General features: G+C 44.1%; 1 protein-coding gene across 2 annotated transcripts; it reads left to right on the top strand.

Annotated features, from left to right (window-relative positions):
• The first annotated feature begins 208 nt into the window (after window positions 1-208).
• CNPPD1 (cyclin Pas1/PHO80 domain containing 1) lies at window positions 209-27868 on the top strand. 2 transcript variants are annotated; one of them, XM_032966344.2, is made up of 8 exons: window positions 209-547; window positions 3532-3634; window positions 4567-4648; window positions 6343-6463; window positions 13073-13201; window positions 13933-13994; window positions 18206-18323; window positions 21767-27868. In XM_032966344.2, exons 1-8 carry the CDS (start codon window positions 476-478, stop codon window positions 22598-22600), a joined length of 1521 nt encoding a protein of 506 aa, XP_032822235.2. In that variant the 5' UTR covers window positions 209-475; the 3' UTR covers window positions 22601-27868. The 2 variants fall into 2 exon arrangements, with proteins under 2 accessions (XP_032822235.2, XP_075925335.1); XM_076069220.1 differs by lacking the exon at window positions 209-547 and adding an exon at window positions 558-920.
• The last annotated feature ends 47 nt before the right edge of the window (window positions 27869-27915 follow it).

Genomic DNA, 27915 nt, shown 5'->3' with positions numbered 1-27915 from the left:
TAATTGTTTTCTTTGATTTTACCTACGTGACTTTATCGGAAAAAAACAAAGAGTTTGCTACCGTTAATTGTGCTCGTTCACCGCTGCCAACAACAGCACCAAATCATTCGATTCATTTCCATGCAATTAATCTATAATCGTATAAAATTTAGTAATTATCACCGTTACATTTAGAGACCGCGTCAAATCGAATCTGAGCGGCTGGCGGTGTGTAGCGGAATTGCGTCAAATCGCCGCGGTCCCCGCGTCTCCTCCCGGGAACTCTTCTCCGCAGGCGCCATATTGGAGGCGCTCGCTTCTCCCGCCCCGAGGCCCGCGTCACCAGACACGTTTATAACTTTCGATTTAAATCGTACATCATCATAACAACAACAACACCAACAACAACCGAGTGATTCGTTAGGAGACGACAACAACCCCCTCCCCTCCCCCTCCTCAGGCCAAGCAGCCGAGAGCCGCGTCTTATCGGTCCAACATGTACATGGACGGGCAGCCGCCGTTCCCGCCTCCGCCCTTCGCCGGCCTGAGCGAGAACGCGGCCTCCGAGGTGAGGGGAGGACCCCCCCCCCCGCCGTGGGTGTTTGTCGCGATTTAAAATGTTGTCTCTCGCTTCTAAAGTTAATGAACTGGCGCTTCTGCGGACGGGTGTTGTGATTTGGGCGTGTCGCGTTCATGTAGCTTGTACTGTACGGTACTGTCGACGGTGGCTACCTCGTGATTCTCACAGTGGTTGTTAATACTATACTCAGTATCTATACTTCCTTCGGTAAAGTCACGTAGGTAGGTTGGTCTGTAATACTCTTATGCGATCCCGTATTCATGCGAGAGGACAAAGATTCCCCCCGTGTAGCCTTGACCGACTGTTGAGGCAAGTGCTGTTAGCCGAGTAGCACCTCTGAAGGTCGGCACTGGCACACGAGGTGGGTGAATGGTCAACAGCACGACCGGCCGCCTTTGTCTCCCGAGTGGCGACGCGTACACACCACTGCACCAGGGTACAATTTGAGGCCGAGCCGACCTAGGGGAGGTCCAGGACCCGTTCAGATATTCGTCACTGGTGCTGGCCGTGAGCGGGAACGTAGCGCCGCACAGCAATCGATTTTGTTGTACAACTTATGTACTCGTAGATACTGTACCGGTATGTGTAGATGGAATGCACGATGCCCATCAATGTTGCAGTTATTGTGGCAAACGTGGAGATACTGTGCAGTAATCCATGAGGCTTAGACATTATTGTGAAATATGATAACGTATAATTGACATATAATTGTGAAATATGTTCATGTAATGGTACTGCTGTGTGTTTGTGTGTATTACAGTGTGTAATGTATGTACGTACAGTATTACAGCATATGCAGTTGTGGAAATTGCAACTTCCCCCTCCAGATTTGTATCCGGTAATAAAACAGATTTTCGTCCAATCACAGATCTTGGGTTGTGCTTCATTATCTCGTAGCAGTCCTTTACAAATTTCGCATGAAAGTGGAGGGGGGGGGTTATCTTTAGTTTTCATGTAGGGCTAGGCCAGGCTGGGTCGGCAACCCAAATAACAAGTGGAGCCATTTTTTTCCGAATTGGGTAACAAAAAAACTCAATATATTTCAAGAGCCGCAATGCACGCGAACACGAGACGGTCCTCAATAAATAACGTCAGGAAGTAGAGCCGCAGGTTGCCGACCCCAGCTGTTAGGGGTTAGGGTTAAGCTCTACGGTGTTGGACTCTGGATTCGATTTCAGGTTTAGGGGTTACGTTTTCGGGTTAGGTGTTTGTGTTAGGTACAGTAGTGTCGATGACCGCTTCTCTTGCCCTGCATCTTTGGGAAAACTGCAGTTTCAGGCACAAATGACAGTCCCAGTACTCTGTTTATAGCCTTTGATAATACCATAGCAGAATATAATTGTGTTTTTGCTTTCTTTAAGATTCACTGGACGTGTATGAGGCTCATAGAGCTAAACCAAACTAGCTTAGCATTTCACACGCTGCAATAATGCACACAATGGCCGTTCGTTAATATGTGCTACAGGCATACTACAAGTGAGGTTTCTAGCACTTTAGATATATGATATTTAGTTAAACTAGGTGACAGCCCATTGAGACTCAAAGCCTCATTCCAGAGAGACCTGAGTCCTACAACGTACATCCTATCTGGTTAGATTTCTCGAGATTCTTGACATCATCTTACTTGGCATAATATAGCATGCATATTCTATTTTAGTAAAAAAAAATAATTATGCTTACATACAAGATGCATTCAGTAAAATGACCAAGATTCAAACTATTGCACTACACCTTACCTCTGATTAGCACGGTTGTCTACGTATGGTGCAAAAATAAGTTAAACATGCATACCTACATTGTCAAATAACAGATTTGAAATAAGTAAAAATTAAGCCCTGCTAGTAGTGTTTGCATAAACTTAGCACATTTATTTTTTGGGGGAAGAGAACAACAATTGGGATTTTTTCCCCAGCTTATTTTGGCAGAAACACATTTATGCCGCGAAGAGAATTAGGCTCCGAGTGTTAAGGCTTGCGTCCCAGAATGAAGAATCCGTTTCAGATTAACAAAAGATTATTGGCTTTTCTCCATTTATCATACAAGGACATTTTGTATATAAACAATATGCAATTTGTTTTGTGCAACTCTGTTTTCCTACCGAATGTCACGTGCTCATCTTTGGGATGCTCTTTGGCATAAAATGTATTTAGTGGAAATATGGTTATCGGTGTGCGTTTGTGTTTCAATAACAATGACGCGTTTCGAGTAGGTTGAACATTTGACAGGATGGTGTTTATGTGATGTGTAACATTTACTTGCAGTGCATTACGTCAAGCATGTATATAAAAAAATACACAGGAGGCCTATTATCCGGTGAAAGGGTGTGTTTTGTTTGTATCCATTGTTAAGCTATTGTGCAACGATATTTACGACATTTATTTTCTAAAAGGCTTGCGTACACTTTACGAAGTTTCCAGTTAACTTTTCGGTTTGAATAAGCACCACTTGAATCAAAAGCTTTTTTGTTTGTAAAATAATTCATGTAGATAAAAACTGAATTAGCCTTCCAAAATACGGTATATTATTAGCAAACAAGTAAAAAAACACATGTATCTGCCCTTTATATTTAATTGAGTAACTTCATTATTGACACGGTTAAAAAGAATAAGTAGAAAATTGACTTCATGGGACAGGCAGATAATATATAATTAAGGAAAATTTCCTTCAGGAAACTACAGTGAAAACAAAATCACCATACATTGTCATTGTTTAAGGTAAGAAAAATCAGATTTTGGAAAATGGTAAGTAACTCAAGTTGTACAGATACATGTTTATGTTAATTAACTAAGTTACATATACTTAATGAAAAGCCAGTGTTTTGTGGGTTCAAATTAATGTTACCGACATGCTTTTCCATGTAATTAACGAAAAGCTGGTTGACAACGTTTAGAATCTGCCTCCTTAGCCACAGTGTTTTTGCATTGCACGGTTGTAATTGTGTGACACGTTTTTATCTCTCCTGCAATAATAAGTTCTCATCGGCTCATCTGAAGCTGAGGGAGCGGCTCCAGAAGACTTTGTATTACGGAAATGACGTCAATCCAAGAATGGAAGGTCTCTCTGGGCCGGTCGCTGGTAAGACCACACCTGCTCATTCAAGTTTCGTGTATGCCCGTTCTTGATCACCTGGGGTAAAATCGAGAAGTGGAGTGGTCTGGATAAAACAAAAACACGGATTGTAAAAAAACCTATGTAAATCATGGGTGGAAATGTTTGTTTTCATTTGAGCATGAAGATGTACAATATGCTATCACTTTTTATTGCTTATTAACCTTATCGATTTACTTGTCAACATGTTTGCTGTCACGTTGGCATGGAGTCATAAATTCCAGGGTTTTAAATTTAGGCACAGCTGATAATTAAACCTGCTTATGAAAAATATTGTGTTTATTGCAAGCATGATTAAGTCCACAAGTTAAGCTGAATAATTTACAGTTAGCCTTTTTATATTCTTGGTTCTTTCGGTAAAGTCACGTAGAAGGGAAACAATAAAATAATAAAAATATAAAACAATAAAATTCTCACGACGTTTCGACTGCAACCCAAGCAATCATCATCAGGTGTGAAAACCACAACATCTTGATGATTGCTTGTGTGGCAGTCGAAACGTCGTGAGAATTTTTTTATTATTATTTTATTGTTTCCCTTCGTGACTTTACCGAAAGAACCAAGAATATGAATTCCTGCAGTCATGAAAGCTTTAAATAAAAAAAGTTAGCCTTTTGTCGTGAAATATTTGTCAATGTCACCAGACTTCCCTGCACATTCTCCTTTGAGATGGGGGATGAGGTATTGTGATAGTATGATGTTTTTAAACTAAAGTCGTACATCTTTGAAAACTTGTGCACATATATTCACAACTTTCTTACTTATAACATGGCCTTTATTTCGCTATATATTTGCACCTCTTCGTTTTTTGTATCAGACTTTAAGGCAGTGATGGCATCACGATACTGATTTCAATAGTACTGATTTAGAATATAATTCTTCCCATTTTCTTTGTGCAGATATTGCTGTGGAGCTGTTCCAGAACGCAGCTCCGAACCCTATGAGAAAGCTGCAGAGAAAGTATGCTTCGCACGTTGCCAGGTAACCTAAGTGGCACCTTAACAAACACACGCCGGCCCTGTTCGCTCGCTCCACCGCAAGCAGCCAGATCTGCCGGTTTATGCCCCTGCCGTCGGCTTGTGCTCAAGACTTGCCCCATAGTTTGGTGAACTAATTATTAACCAAACTCAAAAAGTATTAGGACATTCTCCAGGTATCAATTAACCATTGTGATAATTATTCACTAGCGATTGCAAATAATTTTGCACGTGTGATGTATCACGCCTGCGTCTGGGTTTCATAACAATCATAATTTGTTATTGCCTGTACTTATTTTTTTCCCCTATATTTTATACAACGCAGGTATACAAATCGGTGATTAAAATTTTAATTCAATTAGGTTATCTTGCTAAGTGTAAACTGTGCCCATGTACTCTTCCCACAGCCTGTGGTGCACGATTATCACGGCAAGATAACGCACGGGACATTTTAATGCCATTCCCATAATAAGAACTAATGATGGGTGTCATTTATTAGCATTTTCTGTTTACGCGAACCCTGGTGCGTTTTCTTAACAGTGCGGCGCTTGGCATGGCCCTCTCAAATCCGAGTAAATAAAACAAGTGTTGTGATTTTCTTTTCCAACGGTTTGTAAATGTCGTCAGCACTGGATTGGCCACTTCCTGTTTGCATCACTGCGGCTTTTCAATTCGAGTCACGACGTCGAACTAGAGTGGCCTTGTTTGTCTTTTAAGAACTTGTCCCTTTTGCAGAGCCTTAAATTGCTTATAGACGAGGGCACGCAAAGGTTAATGCAGTGGTACCTTACACTGGGAGTGTTAAAATATACACTGCCTGTTGAGCATTAAGGTTTAAGCATTTCATAAATATTCAACAAGGCAGAAAGAAAGCGTTTATTAGTGATGAGGTGTCCCTTGTGGCGCTGCGCGTGACGTTCACTGCATGTTAAATTGAGCCTGGCAGTCGGCCATTATCAATCCCCTTGTGGGAGAGCGGTGGTGGGAGCGGGTGATGTAGGTTCATTGCTTAATACTGTTTGAGTTTACTTTGAAACTAAATAGTAAGTGCGTAGCCTAATTGGATAAAGTGGTGATTTTACACTGACATAAAATATTCCTCGTATAGAAGAAATAACCATTATTTAAGCATGGTATTTATGAGTCTACTTGTGGAAAGAATAAGATTTTTGGACACTAGTGGCTTGCTCTCTGTTAGACTTCTCGTTATCTTGATTCTTCTATTAAGTACTGTTATTACAGAAACAGTGTCCACAGCGGAGTGGAATGGCCATGCAAAAAAAGGGGGCGAATAACCAAGCAAAACAAAATGGTGCTTAAAAACAGAGCTATGCATGGGAGTGCTGTTGGATCTGTTATGTGCCTGAATGCTTAGTGGTGCAGCAGTACGCCCACTGCACTATCAACCCCATGACCTATATTCGATTCCCGACCAATTGACAGCAATGGTGGCAAGTGATATTTGAACCTGTCCCAGCCTCTCCCCTCCTTTGACTCATCCTCCTTATACAAGTACCTGGTGCATTGTGTCAACGTTCGCACTGGGGAGATAAAGCAACTGCATGTGCGTTGGTCACACTATCCCATTAGTGCACCACACCAACCTTAACAGCTGCTTGCTAACAGCGCTCAGCCCCTAGGGTTGTTAAGAAGGCGAAATGGGGCGTCTGTGTTGTGTGTGTGTGTGTGTGAGAACAGGGAGGCATGCGTATCCCCATGCGCCATGATGCTGGCAGTCGTGTACATCGAGCGACTCAAGAGACGTAACCCCGAGTACCTCCAGAACATCTCCTCCTCCGACCTCTTTCTCATTTCCATGGTGTGTTTTCTCCCCACCCGCCGCTTTCCCCGCCCTTTCTCCCTCTCTGGCTCCCTCCCTCACCCACCCACCCACCCTTAATAATGTTTATTGAGAACATCTTAAGCCAGCAGCATAAACACAATTATCTCGCGAAATAAATTTAAAACATTTATTTATGAAATTTTATACAGGATAGCTGTGTTTAATCACGTTTACAAGAAGCTCGTTTGCAAGGTGGTTTCGAGGAATGCGGCTTATAAATAGCTGTGTTCGGATCGGTGGACGTGATGCCTTTGGAAAAGGATCGGTGAGGGTTGCCCAGTGTTTTGGCAAGGAATTGGGATTCCTCCTTGGCCTCCTCCCCCTTTCATGAGCTCCCGTGCTCTCTGACTAAAGTTGTTTGTTCGCGTGGTGTGTGGTTCTTATCCTCCAAACCACACATTTTTGTGCACTGTACACAGATGACTCCAAACACTTATTTGCCTTCACTGCTTGGAATTTGGGAGAGGGCACATTGTTTTGAATTGTTTTTTTTACGTAATTGACTTATTGATTGTGTTGATCTTGTGATTGAGCAATGTGTTATAATTAATGGAGTAGTACTTAGCCCCATTTAATTTGTGGTATAATGTTTAATGGCTGCTTGCAGAGTTGTAATGATCGTCCGTGAAGTTATGAGCATAGTGGGTGTCATATTCTTGGTTCTTTTGGTAAAGTCACGTAGAAGGGAAACAAAATAATAAAAATATAAAACAATACAATTCTCACGACGTTTCGACTGCAACACAAGCAATCATCATCAGGTGTGAAGGTGTGAAAACCCGAAATGGTTTATCAAATCCTTCCAATAATTGCTAAGCCAGAATCCATATTTTTGGTGAAAATTGTCTCTGTGTTTGTATATGTGGATAGCCTCATGAACGAATCTCTCATGGTAGCCAGATGCCTTGCAGAGAACCTCTGTCTTGGAGAAGTCAATGTCATGTGAGCCTACTGAATTATAACGGTGATCTGCCACGGCCGAGGTGTTTGTCCTACCGTGTTTTAGGTCTGCTTTGTGTTCATATACAAACACAGAGACAATTTCCACTGAGAAGATGGATTCTGGCTTAGCATTCATTGGAAGGATTTGATAAACCATTTCGGGTCTTAATTGATTGTTCACGCTTACGGTGGCTTTCAGACTGCATCCATTATTTTCGTCTCCCCCCTCCTCTTTTCCGAACATAGATGGACTCATATTCTTGGTTCTTTCGATAAAGTCACGTAGAAGGGAAACAAAATAATAAAAATATAAAACAATAAAGACGATGGATATTTTTTAAATTTTATTGTTTCCCTTCTACGTGACTTTACCGAAAGAACCAAGAATATGAATCCCTGCAGTCACGAAAGCTTTAAATAAAAAAAATAGATCAACTCGTCCATCTGAATAACTGCCAAATCGCTCTCCGTGGTGCTAACGTTAAAAAAACGCCACTTTTTTCAAATTTTCTTGCTGTGGTTTTCACACCTGATGATGATTGCTTGTGTTTCAGTCGAAACGTCGTGAGAATTTTATTGTTTTATATTTTTATTATTTTATTGTTTCCCTTCTACGTGACTTTACCGAAAGAACCAAGAATATGAATCCCTGCAGTCACGAAATCTTTAAATCAAATTTCATAATGGGTGTGTTTGTGCCGAAGTCACGAACAACCAGTTCATGTTGGTCGTCAATATTGTAATATTGACTCATGTGATTATTTTATTGCGTAGCAACATCAAATGAGATGCATGGGGCCTTATTCATACCTATCTTCAGATTTTCCGACTACTTTCTTGATATTTGAATACTCCACCATTAATATTTTATACAATTAATATTTAAAGGGGAAAAGTCACTGTGACCTTGCCTTGGTAATTTCTCCATTTTGGTTATCGGTACGTGAAGACAAGGTAGCAACAATATCGTTACTTGCTTGCAGTGCTTCTTTCTCTGAGTTTTCTCTTTTGTAATTAAGATATTTCAGAATGGGATGGAGTCCCATGGTGTTGTTAGTTCACTGCACTATGAACCTGCCGAAATAAGTTGGATTCCAGGCCATGGCTTACGTCAGTGACGAGTGATATAGGAAACTGTCTTTGTCCCCCCTTCACTGAACCCTCAATGACCAACGTGATGAAGTACGGTCACACAACTCCCATGACTGGCACAGCATTGGCAGGGCCTTCATCCAGCAGTGGATTGACAAATGAACTGTACATTTTACATTTATAGGAAGTTTTGGAAAATATAAGTACGAATAATTTAATGTTCTGGATACTATATGGACCGAAATTTTTGTACCCATTTCATGTAAAGTGGCTATGGTCATGTGAGTAACTTTGATTAAGTCGATGACACCCAAGCTCACGCCTGCATACACACACATGCACATACAGCTGCCACAGAACAACCACGGCAGTAACAAACTTTGGGAGAAGCGACATGAAATAACAACAAGGAAAGCCCAAAGTGAATCCTTTAGTAGAGCAATGCGGGGCTCTGGATAATCTGCACGCTGAGTGATGTGCAGAGATGTGGCTGTCTGTGCTAACTCAGCACTTCTCTCGCTGGCTTGTGAGTGCAAAAACAAGTCCACTGCATGTTTAACATCTGCCATTGTTGTCGAGCATGGCCTGAGCATTTTAGGGATGCTTTGACGGTCGCCCCCCTTTCTCCCATTCTACAGGACTTCCATTTTTTTTCTTTTGCGCCGGCGTGTCGTCTTTGCTTTGCGGTGTGCGTACGGCATCTGTACTCTGCCTCGGCGGCTATCTTTCTTGCTATCAGATGGGGCAGAATTATCGGGGAGTGTTCATGAATTAGGTGCACCCTCGAAATCCCGGCTCAGTGCTTTCCCACGAGAGGCAGATAATGGGGAGGCTTGACTCAAGAATGCGTGTTTATTTGTAGAGGTGCAAGGAAAGATTTCATTCTTACAATCTTGAGAGTTGTATTTGATTTTAACGTGATGTTTTTTTTTCAGAAGGAATTTAAGGCAACTGAATTCTTGAGCGAATTTGTCAGAAAACGTTCTTTAAATTGTTTAAATGTTTCTGTTTCATAAATATTTTTTTGCTTTTTTAGGAAAAACAAACTACTAATACGTTCTATGATACGACAATTATACTAATGTAGTATTTAATGTAATGATTAGCGGCACCATATTAAACCGATGTTAATCACGGTGTGTGAATTATACGTGTTATATCCATAGGGCGTGAGTACAGGATAATGAGTACTTCTACACTCATACTTCGTATGCCAATTTCCAACTGTCAAATACCCTTACACACTTGCAATATATGTACATAAATATTGGACTTCCGTTAGATAAGTTGTCGTCGTGTATTTAATTCCCAGTGTTTTTTTCCGGGTGTGTTTTGGAAGTTAAAGTTAAACAAAAAGCTACGTTCAACAAAGCATATGCTTATCACAGTTTTTTTTCCGGTTGCACTTTTTGCACAGAAGGCAAACATTACTGCGGCAACTGGCATAGTTATGTGAGCAGCTCACCGGTGTAACTTTTCATATTAACTTATCGTGAAGTTGGTCAAGTAGCGGAGCGAGCGAGAAATGTCGAAAACTGTAGCTGCAAGTCATTTGCTCTGATCTTTAGGGCAAACGTGAAGCAGTACGTTAGCACTGGGTAAACAGCAGCCCCCCCCGCCCCCTGCTTCCATCCTCACCCCGCAGTCCCCCAGTCTCTCTCTACCCCCACCCTTCATCCTCTCCGCCGGTTCCCCTCTCCCGCGCGCCGCAGTGCTGCTTGGCAGCGCTCTGGCTCGAGACAGAGTACCTCTGCTGCCACTCGGCCCACTCCACTCTGTCCCAGGTGCCAGAGGTTGGGTTTGCCTAACCTTGGGCTGAGGGGCTTGACATGTGTCCACTGACTCTTAAGTGGAGCTCTAATAGCATGCAGTTCACAGCCCTGGGAAAACACAACATCATTATTACGTGTGCAAAAAAAACACCCCCACCTCGCAAACCAAATGGTTCCTTGTATCTTATTTTAGTACTTTAAAGTCCTTTAAAAAAAACTGATCAATTTGATGGCAGGGTTTTTCCATGGCCGAGCAGCAACATGTGATGTGAATTTGTGGTTGCAGCTGTGGCACTTGTGAGAGACAAAAACAAAAAATTTTTGGTTAACAGCAGCCAGCCACATTTTTTTTTAAACATCGAATTGCGATGAACAAAAGTTCTCGGACACGAGCGAGCAGTCATCGACAAATGGACGTGTGCCTCGATCATTGTTTCCGTTTTCACACATCCGCCAAGATCTTAATTTGGCATCGGTTAAAAACCCTTTTATAAACTTTGCACTAGTTCTAAAAAAAAAAATCCCTTTATCTATTGACAAGACGGCTTCCTGACTTCCAGTGGCTGCTTGGCCAAAGTCTTGTCTCTCGTTTGACCCGCATGTAAACTGCGCGCCTTAAATATCTGCCCCCGCTCCAGAAACAGACATTCTCAAAGAAGCGCCGCGCTAGCACTCCCCTCATGGCTGCCAAGCCAAGGTTGGCCCTCCCTGCCTCTGCTGCCGCCACAGCCTGCTGAGTGCAAGCGAGCCAATTAGGTCTGTTTATAGTTGTAGCCGTACTCCCAAAAATATCCCTACTTGGGAACCTGTCTTGGACTTCCTGCCACGTGGCCTTGTCCGTGCCCCATTGCACAATGTGGTGGTCAGATGTGAACTTCCTCGCCTGGTATACAGGAGGTTGTGGGTTCGATCCCGACCCTGACGCCTGTATATTTGATGTTTGCGTGTTCTCGCCGTGGTCGCATGGATTTTTATCCCTAGTCCTCCGGGTTTTCCCTCCACATTTAGAATCGACATTCGTATTGAGTCTTTGGCTGCTATAAATTTCGACATGATAAGCCATTTTGTTGCGTTCTCATTTGTGACCAGGTCACTTAGGCAAATTACTATATAGCTCACTGGGACTTACCTGGCAAAAGAAAAAATATTTTTTAGTTTTATTCTTCCTCTGGCTGCCCAAGATCAATTGGCACCACCGTTCTGTTGAGGAGCTGTCTTGTGTTTTACATTTCCTCCGTTGGGCTTAGTCACGTCACCATCGTCCGTCCGTCCCCGTCTGTCCCTGGGCACAAGCTCGCATGGTGTGCTCGTTTCCAGCAAAAGCCTTTCATGTTCTTTGGCCCTTATTTTCTTTGTTGGGAAATTTGCGTTATTAGCGCTGTCGGTTGCACTGACGCTGCAGTAGCCGCTGCTGGTGATGCAGCAATTCATGCCTGCCACAAAAAAGCGAATCAATCACTATAATTTGTTTTTATCACACTGTGAACTATCTCATGAGTATTTTTTTATCCTTAATGATATGGACAGTTCTGTCTGTCCATTAACCTAACTATAGAATAAATATATAAATTGAGTATAATTTACATTGGTCATGAATAACTGATTCCCACACACATTATTTGATGTGTTTATCATGAGCGAAATAATACATTTTAATCACGAATAAATGCATCACTACATGTTTAGTCACAGCCCTTGATGTTTTTGTGCCGTTTCTGCTTATTCCGGCTTCTACAGACAATCAAATCTCTGATTTGTATTATTTAATTTCCATTGCAGTTTATAAACTTGTATTTGTACTCTTGCAACTGTACCGTTATGCATTTTAAATACAATTAGACATGGCTCGGTCCTGGTAGTTTGTGCGGGAGGAGGTCATTGTGAGTGCTGCATGTTTGTAATAAGACGTGCACTTGCGTTTGCGTGTGTGTCTTTGCGCATGCGGTCGTATATGCTCACTTGTCTGTGGTAGTGTTTGCGTGTACACATTTTTAACTTGTGACTGTGTTCTTAATGTATATTTACGTAGTTCCGGTTTGTCGACGACGTATACGTGTGTGTGTGTGTGTGTGCCCAGTAAGCCTGGTTTGAATCTTACTCGTGCACGTGAGAAGACCTCGTCTGTAAATTGTTTGTTCAATGGGTCTACGCAGTCTAAAACCAAATTCCTGCTGGAGGTGTGTTTTGTCAGTGTTGGTTGGCCCCTCTTGCTCATCATGTGTTGGGCTGCTCGCAAAATTTCCAACGAATTATTGCACCATGCAGGCTTTAAAGGGGGAGAAACATACAGGGTGATCAAGTTTACAAATTTCGCGCCGATTTACAATTGATCACTCTTCTTCTCGGCAGCTGATTGAATATTGTGAAATCAATGGCTTCATATCTTACAGAGTAGAGTTAAAACGATTTTAAGATGTTTGTTGTGACTAGTGGGAGACGTGTAGAGGCTCTGATATGAAATGTTGTTTTCACTATAGTTTATTCTGATTTCATTAGCAGGGTGTCTATAAATGGATCACTCATATCCGCCATGTGTATGCAGTAGTTGGTCCACTGCGCTAAAAACCCAGAAACCTTGCTTCAATACCTGGCCATGGATAACTTATAGCAAGTCTCGTCTGAATATATCTTGGACCTGGAGGTCGACGTAGTCCTAGATGAGTACCTGGTGCGGCGTGTAAACATCGGAGCGGTGCTAGTCCCCCTTGCTAACAGCACCTGTCCTTCTGGTCAGAGTAGCTATTTGAGGATCTTTGTGCATCTGTGTTTGTTCTTGCAGATGGTAGCCAGCAAGTACCTGTACGACGAGGGCGAGGAGGAGGAGGTGTTTAACGATGAATGGGGTACGGCCGGGAAGCTGGACACAGACACGGTCAACGCGCTGGAGATGGCGTTCCTGCAGGCCATTGTGAGTGAGATGCGACGCACTAACCCACACATGCAAGGGACTTGCGCAACACCGCTGCAAGATCACACTTTGGTTTTAACATTCGCGCGGGTGAGTTCACAAAGTGAAAACATTTGATAAGACATTGCTTCATATTGGTCTGCGAAAAATGTACTGTTCCCTTCCTCCCCACGTCGTGTGTTGGACGCGGTGTGTACAACGTTGTTAGGTGGCTTTCCGTTTGAATAAATGCCAAGCAACAGAGTGATGTGTGAAAACTTAACTCTTCCGCCTGGACACTGACGCAAATGGATGATCGCTCAGAGGACAAAACCTAGAAGTTTTGTATATGGTAATGACGAGACCAGCTTGGCTGTGGTGCTCTAGTTTGTGGTGCCACAGAGAAGAAAATAAATCTTCTCATGCAAGTTGTGACCTAGGCGGGGTTGTGTGGCCGTTTTAATCGTATGACTCAATCCTGAGCACCCCTTTTACAGCACTGTCGTAATTATACAACTCGTTATAATTTGTCTAGACGAGCACATTTTTGGAGGTGAAACTAGAATATCTAAATGACCGTATTGTATAAAAAAAAAGGTAATGTGTGATAATAAATAGTGAAGTGAGTCTTTTTAATCAACAACAGATGGACTGTGTTTATCTGACAGGTCACATGTATGCTTCTTTTGATCTTTTGTCGTTTCGTGTTTTTTTCTCTTGTGTACGCTCACATTCTTATTCTCTTCTGCCAGGACTGGGATCTGTTTGTCCGTCCTCACGATTTCTTCGGATTGCTGAGCCGGCTGGAGGGCAGGTATGCGCAAGGAAGCGTTGGTCTCGCTTTGAACTCACCTGTGAAACAATCATGCCGCGTACCATACGTGTGAATTTTTTTTTCGCCCCTCTCTGGGCGACGGAATAAATGTCAGGCCACATCCGCATTGATTGACTTGATGCTATCAGCCTCGACATGTCACGCATGCCCCATGGTATTATTATATTTTTTCCTTCTTTTACGCCATCGCCTTAATTAATTTTTTTAAGCGCTTAAGTGGACAGCGTAATATGTGGGGGATTTGAGTCCCGCCGGCTGCTGTTGATGATTCGCGCAGATAAGCCGGCCCTTTGCTGTCTGTCACGACGCTGGTTATCTTTTGCCCTTTGGTATAATTCATTGTCCATCCTACCTGGCGAGAAAGGGGATTTATTTTCGGCCTTTCATCGCGAACACAGAAGCAGACGCGTTGTCGACGTCGCCCTGCTTTGGTGAGGACCGTCAGCTCGGAGGGAGCCGGCCTCGCGACTTGCCGGCGACACTTTCTGTCGGCAAATTGTACGCTGCTTTGGCAGTGCTTGTTGGCCTGTGAAGGAAGTTGCTTCCTGCGTAATTTCAACGACAGCGACTCGCTGAAAATTTACTCCGCGAAAATCCTCGCTGCGAGTCCGCGCGTCGCTTAGCAACCGTTGCCGCGAGCCTTCGAGATAGTTGCGGCCCTTGCGCGAACGTGCCCGGCGAGCCCTGTGGAGCAATGCCCCCCCCCCACCGCCTTTGCCCCCCGTGCGGGCGCATTCCACGCTGCCCCGTCGCCCGTGCGAACACGCTACACACGCGCGCACACACACACACACACGAGACTCGTCTTAACCAAATTAAGAGGTTAATTTTTGAAGTGCGTGCTCGGCCATTGTGTAGACGCTGTGACCAAATCTCGGGTGTCCCTTCCCGGTGACTAAGCACATCAGACGGTTCAGGTGTTGGGGCTCTGCTGGCGTGACCTTATCTGAGCTAAGCATCTTCACCCCCCCACCCCCCCCAAATGGCATGTTGTTGCTGTCATTCCATTGGGCTGAGCTTGGGGGGGGGGGGGGAAAGGTCTGCTAGAGAGAAGAGAGGACTGGCTGTCTGGGTGTGTGTGGAGGTCACAAGACGGGTGTCTAACTTGCCACGGGGCAGAAGCCCTCCAGGACTTGTGAGACTGAAGAAGTCATTTTACGAAAGGTCCCATGCTGCTCATTTTCCGTGCTCGGGTTTTTACCGCCGTCGCCTCTTCAACGCCATCGCTGCTAAATCTTTAACTTGGTGCCGTTACGCCACTAGCATGAACTGCATCAAAATGGTCGTCGAAAACGTGGAGGTTTTTGTTGTACCAGCGTACGTTCAACATTCTCATTTGCAACCCTTTTTCACGTTCAGATTTCACACATTGTTTAGTATTTCCACACAATCGCTCAGTTGGAATTTTGACAGCTAAAGGTGTAACTTGAGTTGGGTTGAAGCAAGTTGCGTCATCAACGTAAGTGTTGCCTGCAGCACACGCTGCGTGTAGAGCACTGCATGAAATGTTCAAAATACCAGGGCGTTCGCAAGATCAGGATGGATAATTTTACCAAACAGCAGCATGGGAAAATATACGGCTAAAAATTTTAACTTGCGCGTAATAATATTTTGGCACTAGAATGGTTCTTAGAACTTCCTCAAACGTTATGCATTTTAAAAATATTATTTTCTTTAACGAAAGTTAATATTTACATGGTCATTTAAAAAAAAAAAATCGCTTCATGTAATTCGTGGTCAGCACCGCAAAATATATATTTTTTTTTTGCGTTTTACGCTATTTAATTGTTCTCATTTATGACTGAATAACTTGTGTTACCCAGGCTTCTTTGCAGAAGCTGTGAAGACCTTCAGTCTGGTCTCACCGATAGACAATCACATTTGCGCTCATTATGTTACCTTATAAATGCTAATTTACTCATAGATTGTAGCAGTCTGAAATCTAGATTCGCTGACGAGGGGAGTTTCGCCCCAGCGGATATTTTACATGAAGAAAAATAAACTGGGTTGTGGCAACCAAATTTTAACTAAACAGTTCATGTGAAACAAGGTTAAAGCAATTTGTAAGAATTATTTTGCAGCTCACGTCGGGAGTTTTATTTCACTAAATTGTGTTTAAAACATGTGCGCTAAACCGAATTACATTGCTTTTCGTGAAAAGGAATACTGGTACTTGAATGCCATGATGCCATTTCGACCTGACTTCAAATACCTTTTGGGAAAGTGAGTCTTTAGAGAAGCATAGCTACGTGGTCCGGAGGTAATAGCAGTGCACGCAAGGTTATTGTCAGGGTTGGGGAGAAGGCGGGCAACTCGAGAGAAACGTGTCCCAACAGGTGAACAAAGTCCGCTCTTGATTGTTTTGTCTGGCCGAGGAATTACACGTTAAGGAGAAAAGGATACACTGTAACACCCTTAATGCTGTTAAAAGATTACAAGCGATAACAGCAGATTAACTCCTCTAAAAGGCAAGATTATTCGAGTTTGTGCCGCTCGCAGGAAATAATTCTACACCGCACATCAGGGGTGGCATAAACAATGGGAGAGCGCCCATCGTGTTTGCTTAGCTGCAAAATTTTGCTGAATGCAGAGGAGGGGGAAAAAATACAAAAACAAACATTCGCCGAGGCTGTCCCGTGGAAAAAAGGAAAAGAAAAAGAAACAATTGAATGAATGAATGTGGCTGTTTGCAGGGCACGCGAGCACGGGGATGGTGTAGGATGGCTGTACAGAAGTAGTTCCCCTGTTCATCTTTCGCACGTTTATCAGCGCGGGCAGGGATGCGCATGCACTGGTGTTTGCGTGTGTGCGCATGTTCTCCTCTAATTGCTACTGTTTTGCGGATTCATCACAGCATTCTGCTCGCTCGTCCACTTATTGGCTTCGGCAGTTGCATTTAAGTGGCGATTCCAATGCTCTAACTCTTTTAATAGGACTGTTAAGTTGAAGGTATAGTGCCCTTTTTCCGTTGGAGGAATTGGATTTCTTGTGAGCAAGTTGCTCATGTCACGCATACCGCCAGAAAATTGCTAAACCCATGTGCAAAATACCTTTTGAAAGTGTCATCGCGATGAAGAAATGTAGCCATAACGTCCGCTGTGACGCACGATACAGTTGTGTTGGCTGTGAGTGAGTGAATGCGAATCCCTGTCAGCCTGCCCCCCTTAGTTAATCATTTCAGAAATTTAGCATTCCCTTAAAGCCTACAAACTCAAAAGGGTAAAATTCCTGATGAAATCCTAATGCACACTCTGGTCCTGACCTTGTGAACCACAACACGATACACGATGTGTTGTGAAACATGCGCTCTTAAGAAATCTACGCGACACTTAGGGCTTATGTGTTTAATAAAGTTTTTAAGGGCAAACCAGCGTGTAATGATTCAGTCCATGACAATTCGATGAGAAGTGATGATTTGGGGGTCACGGTTAAATTCAGTAACCGATTTTTTTTCTTTTGCCATTTTGGTAAATGTAACCCGCCTCATCGCGAGATTTAACGTGAGCCAATTAAATGTAACATAGAAGTTGAAAATTAGCGATTTTACGTACTTGCTGCAATGCATTGTATCGTGAGCATGAGAATCGATTTTAATCGATGAATCGATGCATCGTTGTGTGCCTGAAATGTGTAAATGTCCGAGCTCTATGCTCATTAATCTTTTATTGGGCAAGTGCATTGCGTATCCTTGAGAACTTTATTTTTGGCGTGCGCACGCAGTTAGCGCTCTGCACTACAAACCCGGTATTCCGAGTTCGATTCCCGCTGAACCAGTCCTGGGCCTCCCTTAGGCCGACTCAGCCTCAAATGAGTACCTGGTGCGGTGTGTAAACATCGCCACGAGGGAGACAAAGGCGGCCGAGCATGGTGCTGGCCACCCACCCCCTCGTGTGCTGTGCAGGCCTTTATAGGTGCTCGCTAACAGTACTTGCCCCAAAAGTTTATTCAGGCTATAAGGGGGATCTTTGTCTTGTGCATGCACAACCATTAAATACTCCCCCTGTTTTAAACCCACGTGCATAGTGTTCGGGACTGAGGTCCACGGAGCTTCTGATTCCCACCCCCCCCCGCGAACCTTCGCCTCGCGGTTTGTGCTCTGTACTGGGCTCTTTGAAATATAATTTTAAAAATATTAAAAAAACAGCACCCATCTTACACCGCTGTCCAATGTTGTTGTCCCCCACCGTCAGCGTGGCGTGGCAGCAGGGCACGTGGCGGGGCTGGTTCTCCTACATGGACCTGTGTGTGCTGCTGGACCAGACCTCGCTCCGCAGGGCCCTCACGCAGCTCTACCTGCAGTTTGCCAAGGTGGGACGGGCCTGTACCACTCAGGAGCTGAGCTCTATACCAGGGGTTGGGAACCCTTTCCTTGCCGAGGGTTGAATTTTGACTTTCAAATGTCTTTCCGGCGGGTGTGGGGTGCCCGCAAATTGATACACACCTTGACGATATTCAATAAGAGGCCCCGATAAATATTTTTTACTGAGCACGCTAAAATTTGAAACGTGGCAGCCAGGTCAAGAATGTTCACACGTCGTAGAGTATTGGTGCGACTAAGATGCTTACAGTGGCCTCCTATTCCCACGGACTGTATACAGTGAAGTTGTAGGCCATGGGTTCCTTACCCCTACTTGACATAGATATGTGGAGATATTTTTTTTATTATTTGCGTTCCACACGCACGTTCTAAATGTTTTGTCACCGTCTGCACAGTACAATAAGTGGTGACTCGTCTGATTTACCATAGCCATGTATACGTGTACAATGGAATTGGTTATGAAAAGCCAGAGCGATGATATTAACTGTTTCCACATCAGTTGAATAAATAGTTAATCACAAATTGAACTAAGTTTTGAATGCAGCCTGGTGCTGACCAGTTGCCGAAGAGGTGTTAAAATGATTATAATCTCTTGTAAATTTTTGTTGATTTTTCCTCTTTGCATTCCAACTTTAAATTTCAAAATTGTTTACTCCACCCTGGGATGTTTACTATTCTGATACAAAATCGAAAAAAAACTCAACTTTTTGTCGTTCAATTTTAATGTTTACTTGAAAAATATTTCTGCAGTTCAATTTTTTATCAATGTGACCCAACTACCATAGTTGGCTTCCGAGTGTTAAATATTGTACATTCTCTAATGCACGACACAGCAAACATCTTGATACACAAAGGAAGATAAGTTGCAAAACCATGCAGCTCTCCTGTAGATACCGGTTAGGTTGTGTGTCTTAGCCTGTCTGACATGTGACTGAAGTTGTGTTTATCATGATAAGGTAGACACCACTGCGGTGACATTATAAATGACCGCCGTGATGCCATTGTCAATTCGCTAGACCACTCCTTACACTGACTTTAAAGACTTGCCCTCTGATTAACGAAGCTTCAAACTCAAGTCGGACACCCAGGGGCATGTAGTCTAGATTGTGTCCACACACACACACTCGCATACCTAGAGCTGTTTGATATTTTTGGTTGTTCATTTAAAGCAACCATAAAAATGCGGGTGGTGCGATTGGGATGGTGCAGTGAACCCAGTGACTTAAGTTCGATTCCTTGCCGTGGCTAATACCTGTGGTGAGAATTACCGGAACTGGTCCTGCCACCCCCCCCCCCCCACTGCTTCACCAACTTGCACTGATCAGCATTGTAAGGTACGGTCAAAACCCCCTCCTGACTTAAAAACACATAGGCATTCGCTCAGCAATGGATTGATAAAAGACCGAGTGATTATATTTTATTAGAACGTGTGTGTGTGTGTTTTACGTGTGCACGTGTCTGGTTTGTGGAGTTGTCGTGCTCCGTACATGACGGTGCTGTGTCTTTGTGCGCTCGCTCGCTGCACTCGTTTGTGTTTGCATGTTAATGTAGAGAAGAAGAAGAAGAAAGAGGGATCCTTTGTACCCCGCTTGCAGGCCACAACTTGACAGAAACGTGGGAATGCCCAACACTCGCCCTCCTGTGGGGGCAAATAACACAGGTGGCGGATAGATATGTAGATAACGCCTGTCTGTGGCTGTGCATGTCTATCTCGCCATTGAAAGTTGTACGTTCGGAGAGAAGTATTCAAACGTAAATTAAAAACACATCTGATTGCATCTTCGAGTGCAAATAGTTAATGTTTGAGCCTGTCAGGACGATACGTGTATGTTGCCTGCCTGCCGCCGGCCAGTTTACTGAGGTAGACACAGCGCTTGATGTATGGGGGAATTATTTTACTGGACTAATTTATACGTATGAGCACAAGGATGTGGCTTGCTGATAAATATTGATTCACTTTCGAGGCTGTTTGCTGAGGGCTTGGTAAATTTGTATGAAACTCACCGTGTCTGCAATGTTTTTTCCAGGCAGATTTACGCTGTCACTTCTGTATCATGAGTCTTGTGGGGTTTTTTTTTGTTCAAACAGCGACGCTTATTTATTTAACGTCGTCTTTTTTTTCACCCACATCTTTCTTGAATAACTTGGAATTCTTATGAACAGCGTGCCTGTTGAATTTCAACTTTGTTCTAAAACATTCGTCATCGGTCTGATTCAAGCATTGAGAATTAAGTGTCCAAAGCAGTGTTGACCACTGCATGAAGCAGTTTTTTTTTATATATATCGGTTAGCTATATTTATCTGTAGCTTTGAATTTGTGGATAACTTCAAAGTCGGCAAGCATCCGCAGGAAACGGATGTTTAAATATTACAGTCCTCTGTCGTCATGTCAGATTGCATGTATTCCTCGATTTAAAATCAATTCTTATGCGCACTAAACTTGCATTGTGTATCGTGTGTGGGAATGTGTTGCCCGCAACCTGTGAAAATAATGTGCAAATTATATTTGGGCTAATGGTGGGAACGTGGCTACACATGAGACGCAATAAAAAATATAAGCAATACGTCATGGTAAAAATCAAACAAGGATGATGATTATTGTTGAATCGACTCACACAACCTTCAATTGTCACAGTTCATCAATTTACTGAGGGATGAATGATTCAATTACTGCTGATTTGCATCGAACTATAGATGGTCGTTCCAACGCACGGTTGTCTGTGCGCACTTTTCATGAATATTAACTCTTCAAGAAAGGAACGCACGGGAGTTCAACTCCAGCAAGAGCCCATTGACTGCGTGTGCTCTTGTTGCGTGTCTGGACAACGTAGCCATCGTGTAACGGTGTCGTAGTGAAGGCAGACGTCGAGGATGAAACAATCATACATAGGCATACAGCGACGCATCAATTTTCGGATGAAAATGTATACTTGCGTTCATGAAACGTGAGTTTAAAAACTGATTATTTACAATGTATGATATTGATAATACAGTGTCTTGAGATGCAGTCACATTTAAATGCTATGTAAATTTACATTGTGTCATTATATTTTACATTTATGCTATTGTTGATGGTTAATCCTTTCCCTTCTGAGAACCGAATAGGACTTTGAAATACCTTTGGTAGGTTACACATTAACACTCTTCTTAGCTTTATCTAGTAATACGTTAATTTAGGCTCATCTTTGGAAAAATTATAGATACATTGTGGCCAGTTAAAATGTTTCCCATCTGGAACTGATCAGTGCAGCTAAGATGTTTACAGTGACTGCTAAATAAATATCGTTTGTGGGTAATTTTTAAGTGTGGTCGGATCCTTTGCGCGGTCGTCGGCCGTAAGTTGCGTGCCGTTTGTGTGGCCCGCGGGCTGCAGGTTCCCCCCGCCCCTGGCCTAGCGGGATGTTGTGGCTGACCCCTGTGCGTGCCTCGGCAGGTGGCGTGTCTCTGCGGAGTCGTCTACTTGGCAGGGCTGCTGGGAGTACTGGGCTCGACCGCTGCGCTCCACCGCGCTTTAAGCGCGAGGCAGCAGCAGCAACAGCAGCAGCAGCAGCAACAGCACGGATCCTCCGGGCTTCCCGCCGCCACGGTCCCCACACTTCATCTGGCCGTGCCGGCCCCACCGGGCGTGACCGAGGGAGAGGCCACGGGCATGGCGAGCCCCGCCGTACTTTCCGAACGGCATGGCGCGGCACTCGGCTACCGGGGCCCCACGGTGCTGCTCGCCGGGCAAAGCAGGTTGCCGCGCTTGAGTCCCACGTTGAGAGACCACCACCCTGGCACGGCGGCAGGAGGTGCAGGAGGAGAAGGAATTGTGACCCTGCGGCGGATGACAAATGCACCACCACCTGGAGCGTCTCCGGTGGTGGCAGCGGTAGTCTCGAGTGATACCCCCGGCAACGCCTCTGCTGGCGGCTGGCTGGAGCTCGTGATGGCAGGGGCGGCCCTGCTCTGGCGCCGCCTTTCGGTTGTCCCCGCCGACCTGGCTCTTCCGCAAGGCGACACCGCGGCCACCTTTGCTCCTTCGGCCATCATGTGCCGACCGAGGAACTCGTCCGTGGGGCTGTGGGCCGTGGCCAGCAATGGGGCCATGTCAGGCTTGGTGCCGGGCCACAGCGAGGCTGGGAGCGAGGCCACATTGTTAGGTCGTGCTCGTCCGGATTCACTGTCTGTGCGAGTTGACAAAACCGAAGTGGTGATGTTGCCCGCCGGCTGTTTCATGGCAGCCATCCACCGGCCTAACCCCCCGCACCTCCTCAAAGTGTTTTGAGTTCTAAGACCCGCAATTGGACTACAGAATTTGATAGTCATAGCTGAGATTTTGAGTTTAGATTTTTGGGTGCAGGTTGGTGGCCTAAAGAGGATGTTGTTGGGAAGTAAAGTATATGTGAAGGCGATAATGAGGTCCCGTTTGCCTTAATACTCTTACCAATGTAGCAAGTTCAGTGTAATGCTGTTACGCTAACATTGAATGGTGATATAATACATAATTTTGATATTCAGTGTACATATGTACAGCAGATTAAACAGACTGCAAGTTTTGTACGAGAATGAAAGTGCATTTCTATTCATCTTGTCTAAACAATTTGTCCACATGTTTTATATATGTGTCCTATGCGTTAAATACGGACAATGAGTTAAACAATATAACGTGCAAGGGTTTTTTTGTTACCCCCCCCCCTTTGCACTGTATTTTGACATATTGAGCAAGAAACTGCTCCAAAGGCAGTGTTTTGAATGTGCAAGTGACTGCGGGTGACCAGGTAGTCGGCTTAGAGATTTTTTGGCAGATGCAGTGCGTGATGAGTTTCGCACACTTCCCCGTGCCCGCCTTTGCCAAATGTCCGGTGAACGCCGCTGCGATGGAGCCAGCGTCGCGCCCAGTGTACCCCACACACACTCGCCCTGTGAACAAAATAGCCATGAGTGGTGAGGTCTTTGTGATGTGTGAGCAGGGGAGGGGAGGGCGGTGATGGTTTTGACATCGTTTGATTTTAAACATCAAGTAACTCCTGTTCAGATAGCTAGGGAAGCGCAGCCAAAGGAAGTACATCTTTGGGTTTGGCATGATCAAATTATCTTGGCATTGTGTTTTAGACCCGTCTTAAGTGATTTCTCGGTCAACAGTGCTTTGGTTTATTGTTCATGCAACAAAGCATGGGTTAAAATGATCCTCATGCTCGGCAAAATATCCGCCGAAGAATTGTTATTTTTGGTCTATAGAAATTGCTTACAGATAATATGCTGAAGTACATTTAGGCCAATGCAGCAATCAAGATACCGGTGCTTACTAGACAATTCCAAGAGAGACGGGTGGAACATTAAAACAACTTGTAAAAATGCCACAGGGATTACAAGACAGACAATAAAAACAAGACACGGTACATGCGGCTAAGTACAGTGAGACAAATTATACAATCCTGAATCGAGTCGCGATCGCAAATCTTGACAATTCGTCATGTTGCTGCTTGTGCGAAGCGATTAGGTGCATTTTATTGCAGTACCTCCTGCATTTATGCTATGGACCCAATGCAAACAGCGCCGTTATCACCCGTTGGTCTCTTGGCCAACACCACAGTGAAGGTACTGATTTTGCTTTGCTGTGGAAAACACGACAATGTTACTTCCCTTTTTACACACAGGGTATAGCAGTAGAGTGCTGCTGCTGCTGCTGCTTTGCATTACATTGTGCATCATGGCATAGCCATAAACCCTGTGTGCTCGGTGCCTCATGTAAGAAGCCTACTTGCACATGTTTGTTGTCAGGCCGTAGAGTTGGTAGTGACCCTGTCCACCAAGCCCGTGGTCCCCGCTGCGCAAGCCACACAGGCAGCAGGAAAGACCTTCACCCAGGACACCGTTCCCTTTGTGGGCGAAATAAAACCGGGGGGTTGCGACGGGTCACGGCACGGTTTTCGCAGTTTGGATTTGGTCAATGGAAGCGGCCACCTCTGCGATTGCACGCCGAGGTAGTTTTCCGCAGAGGCGCGCGCATTATGAAGGGGAATTTGGCCACACAATGTGTCGGTGGGCTTGGTCACCGAGCGATAAATAAATGAGCGATTTTTTTTTTTGGGTCCCGTCTCGCCCGCTGCCTATTGAATCGCGCCGGGGTTGTTTTTTGGAGAGGAATGGCAATTTTTCGGTGTTGGTAAAACGTGAAGTCTGGATGCGTTGCAGCACGAATGATTGACCACGCTTCCCCGACCCTGTGAGCCGAGTACCAAAATATTCATAATGGCATTCGCCTAGGTGGGTCACGTGATGGCAATCATGCTGTCGTTTCACTCGCGCCCAGTGGCTGTGTGGGGGTTTTGAACGTGGAAATCTGCGCGAGTGTCCAGGGAGTATTTGTGTTTGGCTCCGCTTCAAGGGGTCTGGCGCCGTGGCCCACTCCAGCTTGGGCAGATTATTTTTTCCTGTTTCAAAGCTATATCGAAGAGTAAATGAATTGCAGCACGTCCTTCCATCGATCCGCACGCAGCTGATGAGCCACTGTTGGCTCGTCTGATAGAATAGAATTTCATGGCGACGAAGAACGGAGGTTTGGACATGTGGCCTGGTGAATGAACGGGGGCTCAGGATATGCTGGCAGTCATTTGTGGAGTTGGCAGTGTTGAAACATCTTGAGATTTATGACCGAAGAAATGTGTACGTAACCAAATTCTCAACCCTTTAGATCTGATGTGAACTATAAAACATTAGAACAGCAGAGTTTTAACTTAAATACAGGAATCCATGTTGCTGGATAAAAAAAAGTGGCTTGATTAAGTAAGAGCACTGATGGGATGCGTTTTTAAAACCGCGGCTGTGTCACGTTAGCAACAGTTGTTAATTCTCAGAATCTCGAGTCGGGCATGGTGGTGGTACGTGTGTGTCAACTCAACTAGCTGCTCACTTCCATTACCTGGTGTGCACCGCAGGGCATAATTTGCATGTGGAAGACGCGTTGTACATGGCGGCGTTATTTTGGTGGTTGATGATAATGCTAATGACAAGTCATCTGGCAGGGCCATTCATTCTGAGCGATGGCCTTTGGTAAGATCTTACTCATGGCAGATAAGAGGCTATTTGACGCATTCTCATGGCAATAGTTACCTCAACCAGGTTAAGCGGAATAGTCCATGAGGCCAGACCAGATATTTCACATGTTGCTACCACTATTGGTGGCATTACTTTACCGATTCCAATATCCTGTCCAATAACAGTTAATTATGTGATAAACCATTTGCAGTTAGTGCCCTAGCAAATAATTCGCTCCTATTAGCCATATAAATAAAGTTTTGCCACCTTGGATGGTACAAATTACTGCTCTGGCCCTTTGAGGAGTAGAGATCTAGCCTTATCCGCAAATGAATGAATACTTTTGAGAGTTGGATATTCACCAGAAGTCTAGACATTCATCTCTCCCCTCCCCCAACCTGGCAATTCGATGAAAAAAAATATCGTTGGGAATGTAGCGGCCACTATTGACTGCAGGGGTCACATGAACCCATTACATATTAAATAAACGCATAGAAAAAAACGTTATTACACGTGCGCTTGTATGCATCGTTGGCATAGCAATCGCTCGTATACTGAATTACTACACCTCTACTTTGCACACTGCTTGTGTAAGGCAATCAGGAAATTAATTTAAAGGGTTTCTTGAGATGGGCCGGCTCAAGCTAGTTATCGTTTTTTTGTTTCTGCAAATCATGGCACTAAATTTCGATTTAAAGCTTTCGTGACTGCAGGGATTCATATTCTTGGCTCTTTCGGTGAAGTCACGTTGAAGGGAAATAATAAAAATAAAACAATAAAATTCTCACGACGTTTCGATTGCAACACATTATTTTATCATGGCGTTAAGTTGTAGTTTATTCAAAAGCTTACCAATTTTTGGGGGCAATTGGTGCGATCAGAATACTTAACTTTTTATGCATTCTTTTTTTTCTCTCGGGAAGAGAGTTTTTATTTGTTTCTGTCGTCTTTCTGGGAAACAACTGTAAAAGACTTTGTAAAACTGAATTGGAAATCTCATTACTAATCTATTTGCGCTGGTTTGGGTGCTCTTCGCTCATTTAGTAGCATTTTATTTGCAGACGCGCACAACTCGCTGGCGTGCATGTTATTAGTGAAGTGCAGAAAACAACGTTTTGGGGTTTTTTTTCTAAATGAATAACGATCTAACTACTTTCATAGCATAGCTATTATAGCTATACTTGGTAAGATGGCATGGGTGTGTGTGTGTTGGCTTGGACTGGGAGATGTTAAACTTGCGGTTCGCCTAAAAATCCCGTGATTGACAGCACTAACAATGTCCCATCAGCTTGCTTTAGTTCACATGCCGAACCTTAATTCTGAGAGGTATTTAATGCGGGGCTTACGTTTTTCACATCTATTGATTTAATGCAGCCATCAGGGGTTCACAATAACTTCTGCTGAATCGACGTCCTTTCTCCCAAAGATCTGGATATTGCTCCGGGAAATGTTCTGGTGTGAAAACTTTGCCCCCCTCAAGATTAACAATGGATGGCTTTAGAGGTCCTAATGCTGTTTTAATTAAAGATCTATTTAGCCAAACTTGACTTCTTTCTGTAGGGAAACTCTTAAAGGTCCAGTGTGGAAGTTGTATAATAAGGGGGGTGGGGGGCATAATGCCTTTGCTCGGTAATTGTCTTGTTCTGAAAGGATCTCGCACAGCCCAATATAATGTCTAATAGAGTGTTGTTGCACTTGTGAGCTGCCCCTGCGGTGTCGCCCTGAACTGTTGCATTGTCCAAAGTAAACCTGCCCCATTCATCGTTCCGGGCTCTAATTCTATTACCGGCAGTATGAAATGTGCTCAAGAATGCAGATAATATTGAGCGTTAGCAGTGTGTGGTGACAGCTTTAGGGAATTAAGGGCCCACTGATAAAATGGGGGAGAAAATGGTGTCTTGCTGATTTTGAGCAGAAAATGCTAAAAAGTGTGGAGTTTTACCACGCTCTCTGTGCACCGTGGGCCGGCCGGAGCAGCGATACCAATTGTTGGGGAGTGTGAAAAGAGCGAGGCTGGCTTGTTGGAGCCCCGCAAACAAAAGCCATTACATGCCGTAAGCCTTCCCCCCGGGGTTCGGTGCCTCAATAGCGCGAGGCGTGCGGGGATGTAATGACCTTTGCTGACGCGTCCCCATAATGGGCTGAATTATACACGCCTTGCAGCTGCGCTGCCCCACCGTCACTTTCTCCGCGCGACGGGCCATCAGAAAGTTTTGAGAATGAGATCCGGCGATTTAAGCGTCGCTCAAACCCTATATATGCCAATAGCACTAACTATTGCCGTAATAATTAGTATGTTTGCCATGCCTCTCCCGTTGCATACGTACGCTGGGAAGCGCTGAGAAGTATTCTGAACGTGAGAAACTTTTCGTGTATCGAACACGAGGCACTTTATCCAATTTATCTTGGTTATGCTTGAATTAAACTTGGCCCAGGGTTTAGTTATTCTCGAAAGTACATTGGTTTTTGTGGTAAATTTACTGAATAATAAAATGGATCATCTTTAAAAAGAAAATATGTTTTCATCGTTTTTTTTATTTTATCTTAGCCTGACCTCTATGC

This window comes from Petromyzon marinus, chromosome 2 (genome assembly GCF_048934315.1).
Source record: "Petromyzon marinus isolate PM22_M1 ecotype Great Lakes invasive population chromosome 2, UKy_Petmar_22M1.pri1.0, whole genome shotgun sequence".
In the NCBI taxonomy this organism is placed as follows: domain Eukaryota; kingdom Metazoa; phylum Chordata; class Hyperoartia; order Petromyzontiformes; family Petromyzontidae; genus Petromyzon; species Petromyzon marinus.
Note: the sequence above shows the minus strand (reverse complement) of the source record. Positions and strands in the feature narration are given on the sequence as shown.

Bases quoted from the DNA above. Each gene is read 5' to 3' on its own strand.
- CNPPD1 (XM_032966344.2), top strand. From the start codon at position 476: ATGTACATGGACGGGCAGCCGCCGTTCCCGCCTCCGCCCTTCGCCGGC. The intron at 3,635-4,566 runs GTAAGACCACAC...TTCTTTGTGCAG, and splicing joins TCTCTCTGGGCCGGTCGCTG to ATATTGCTGTGGAGCTGTTC. The intron at 6,464-13,072 runs GTGTGTTTTCTC...TTGTTCTTGCAG, and splicing joins ACCTCTTTCTCATTTCCATG to ATGGTAGCCAGCAAGTACCT.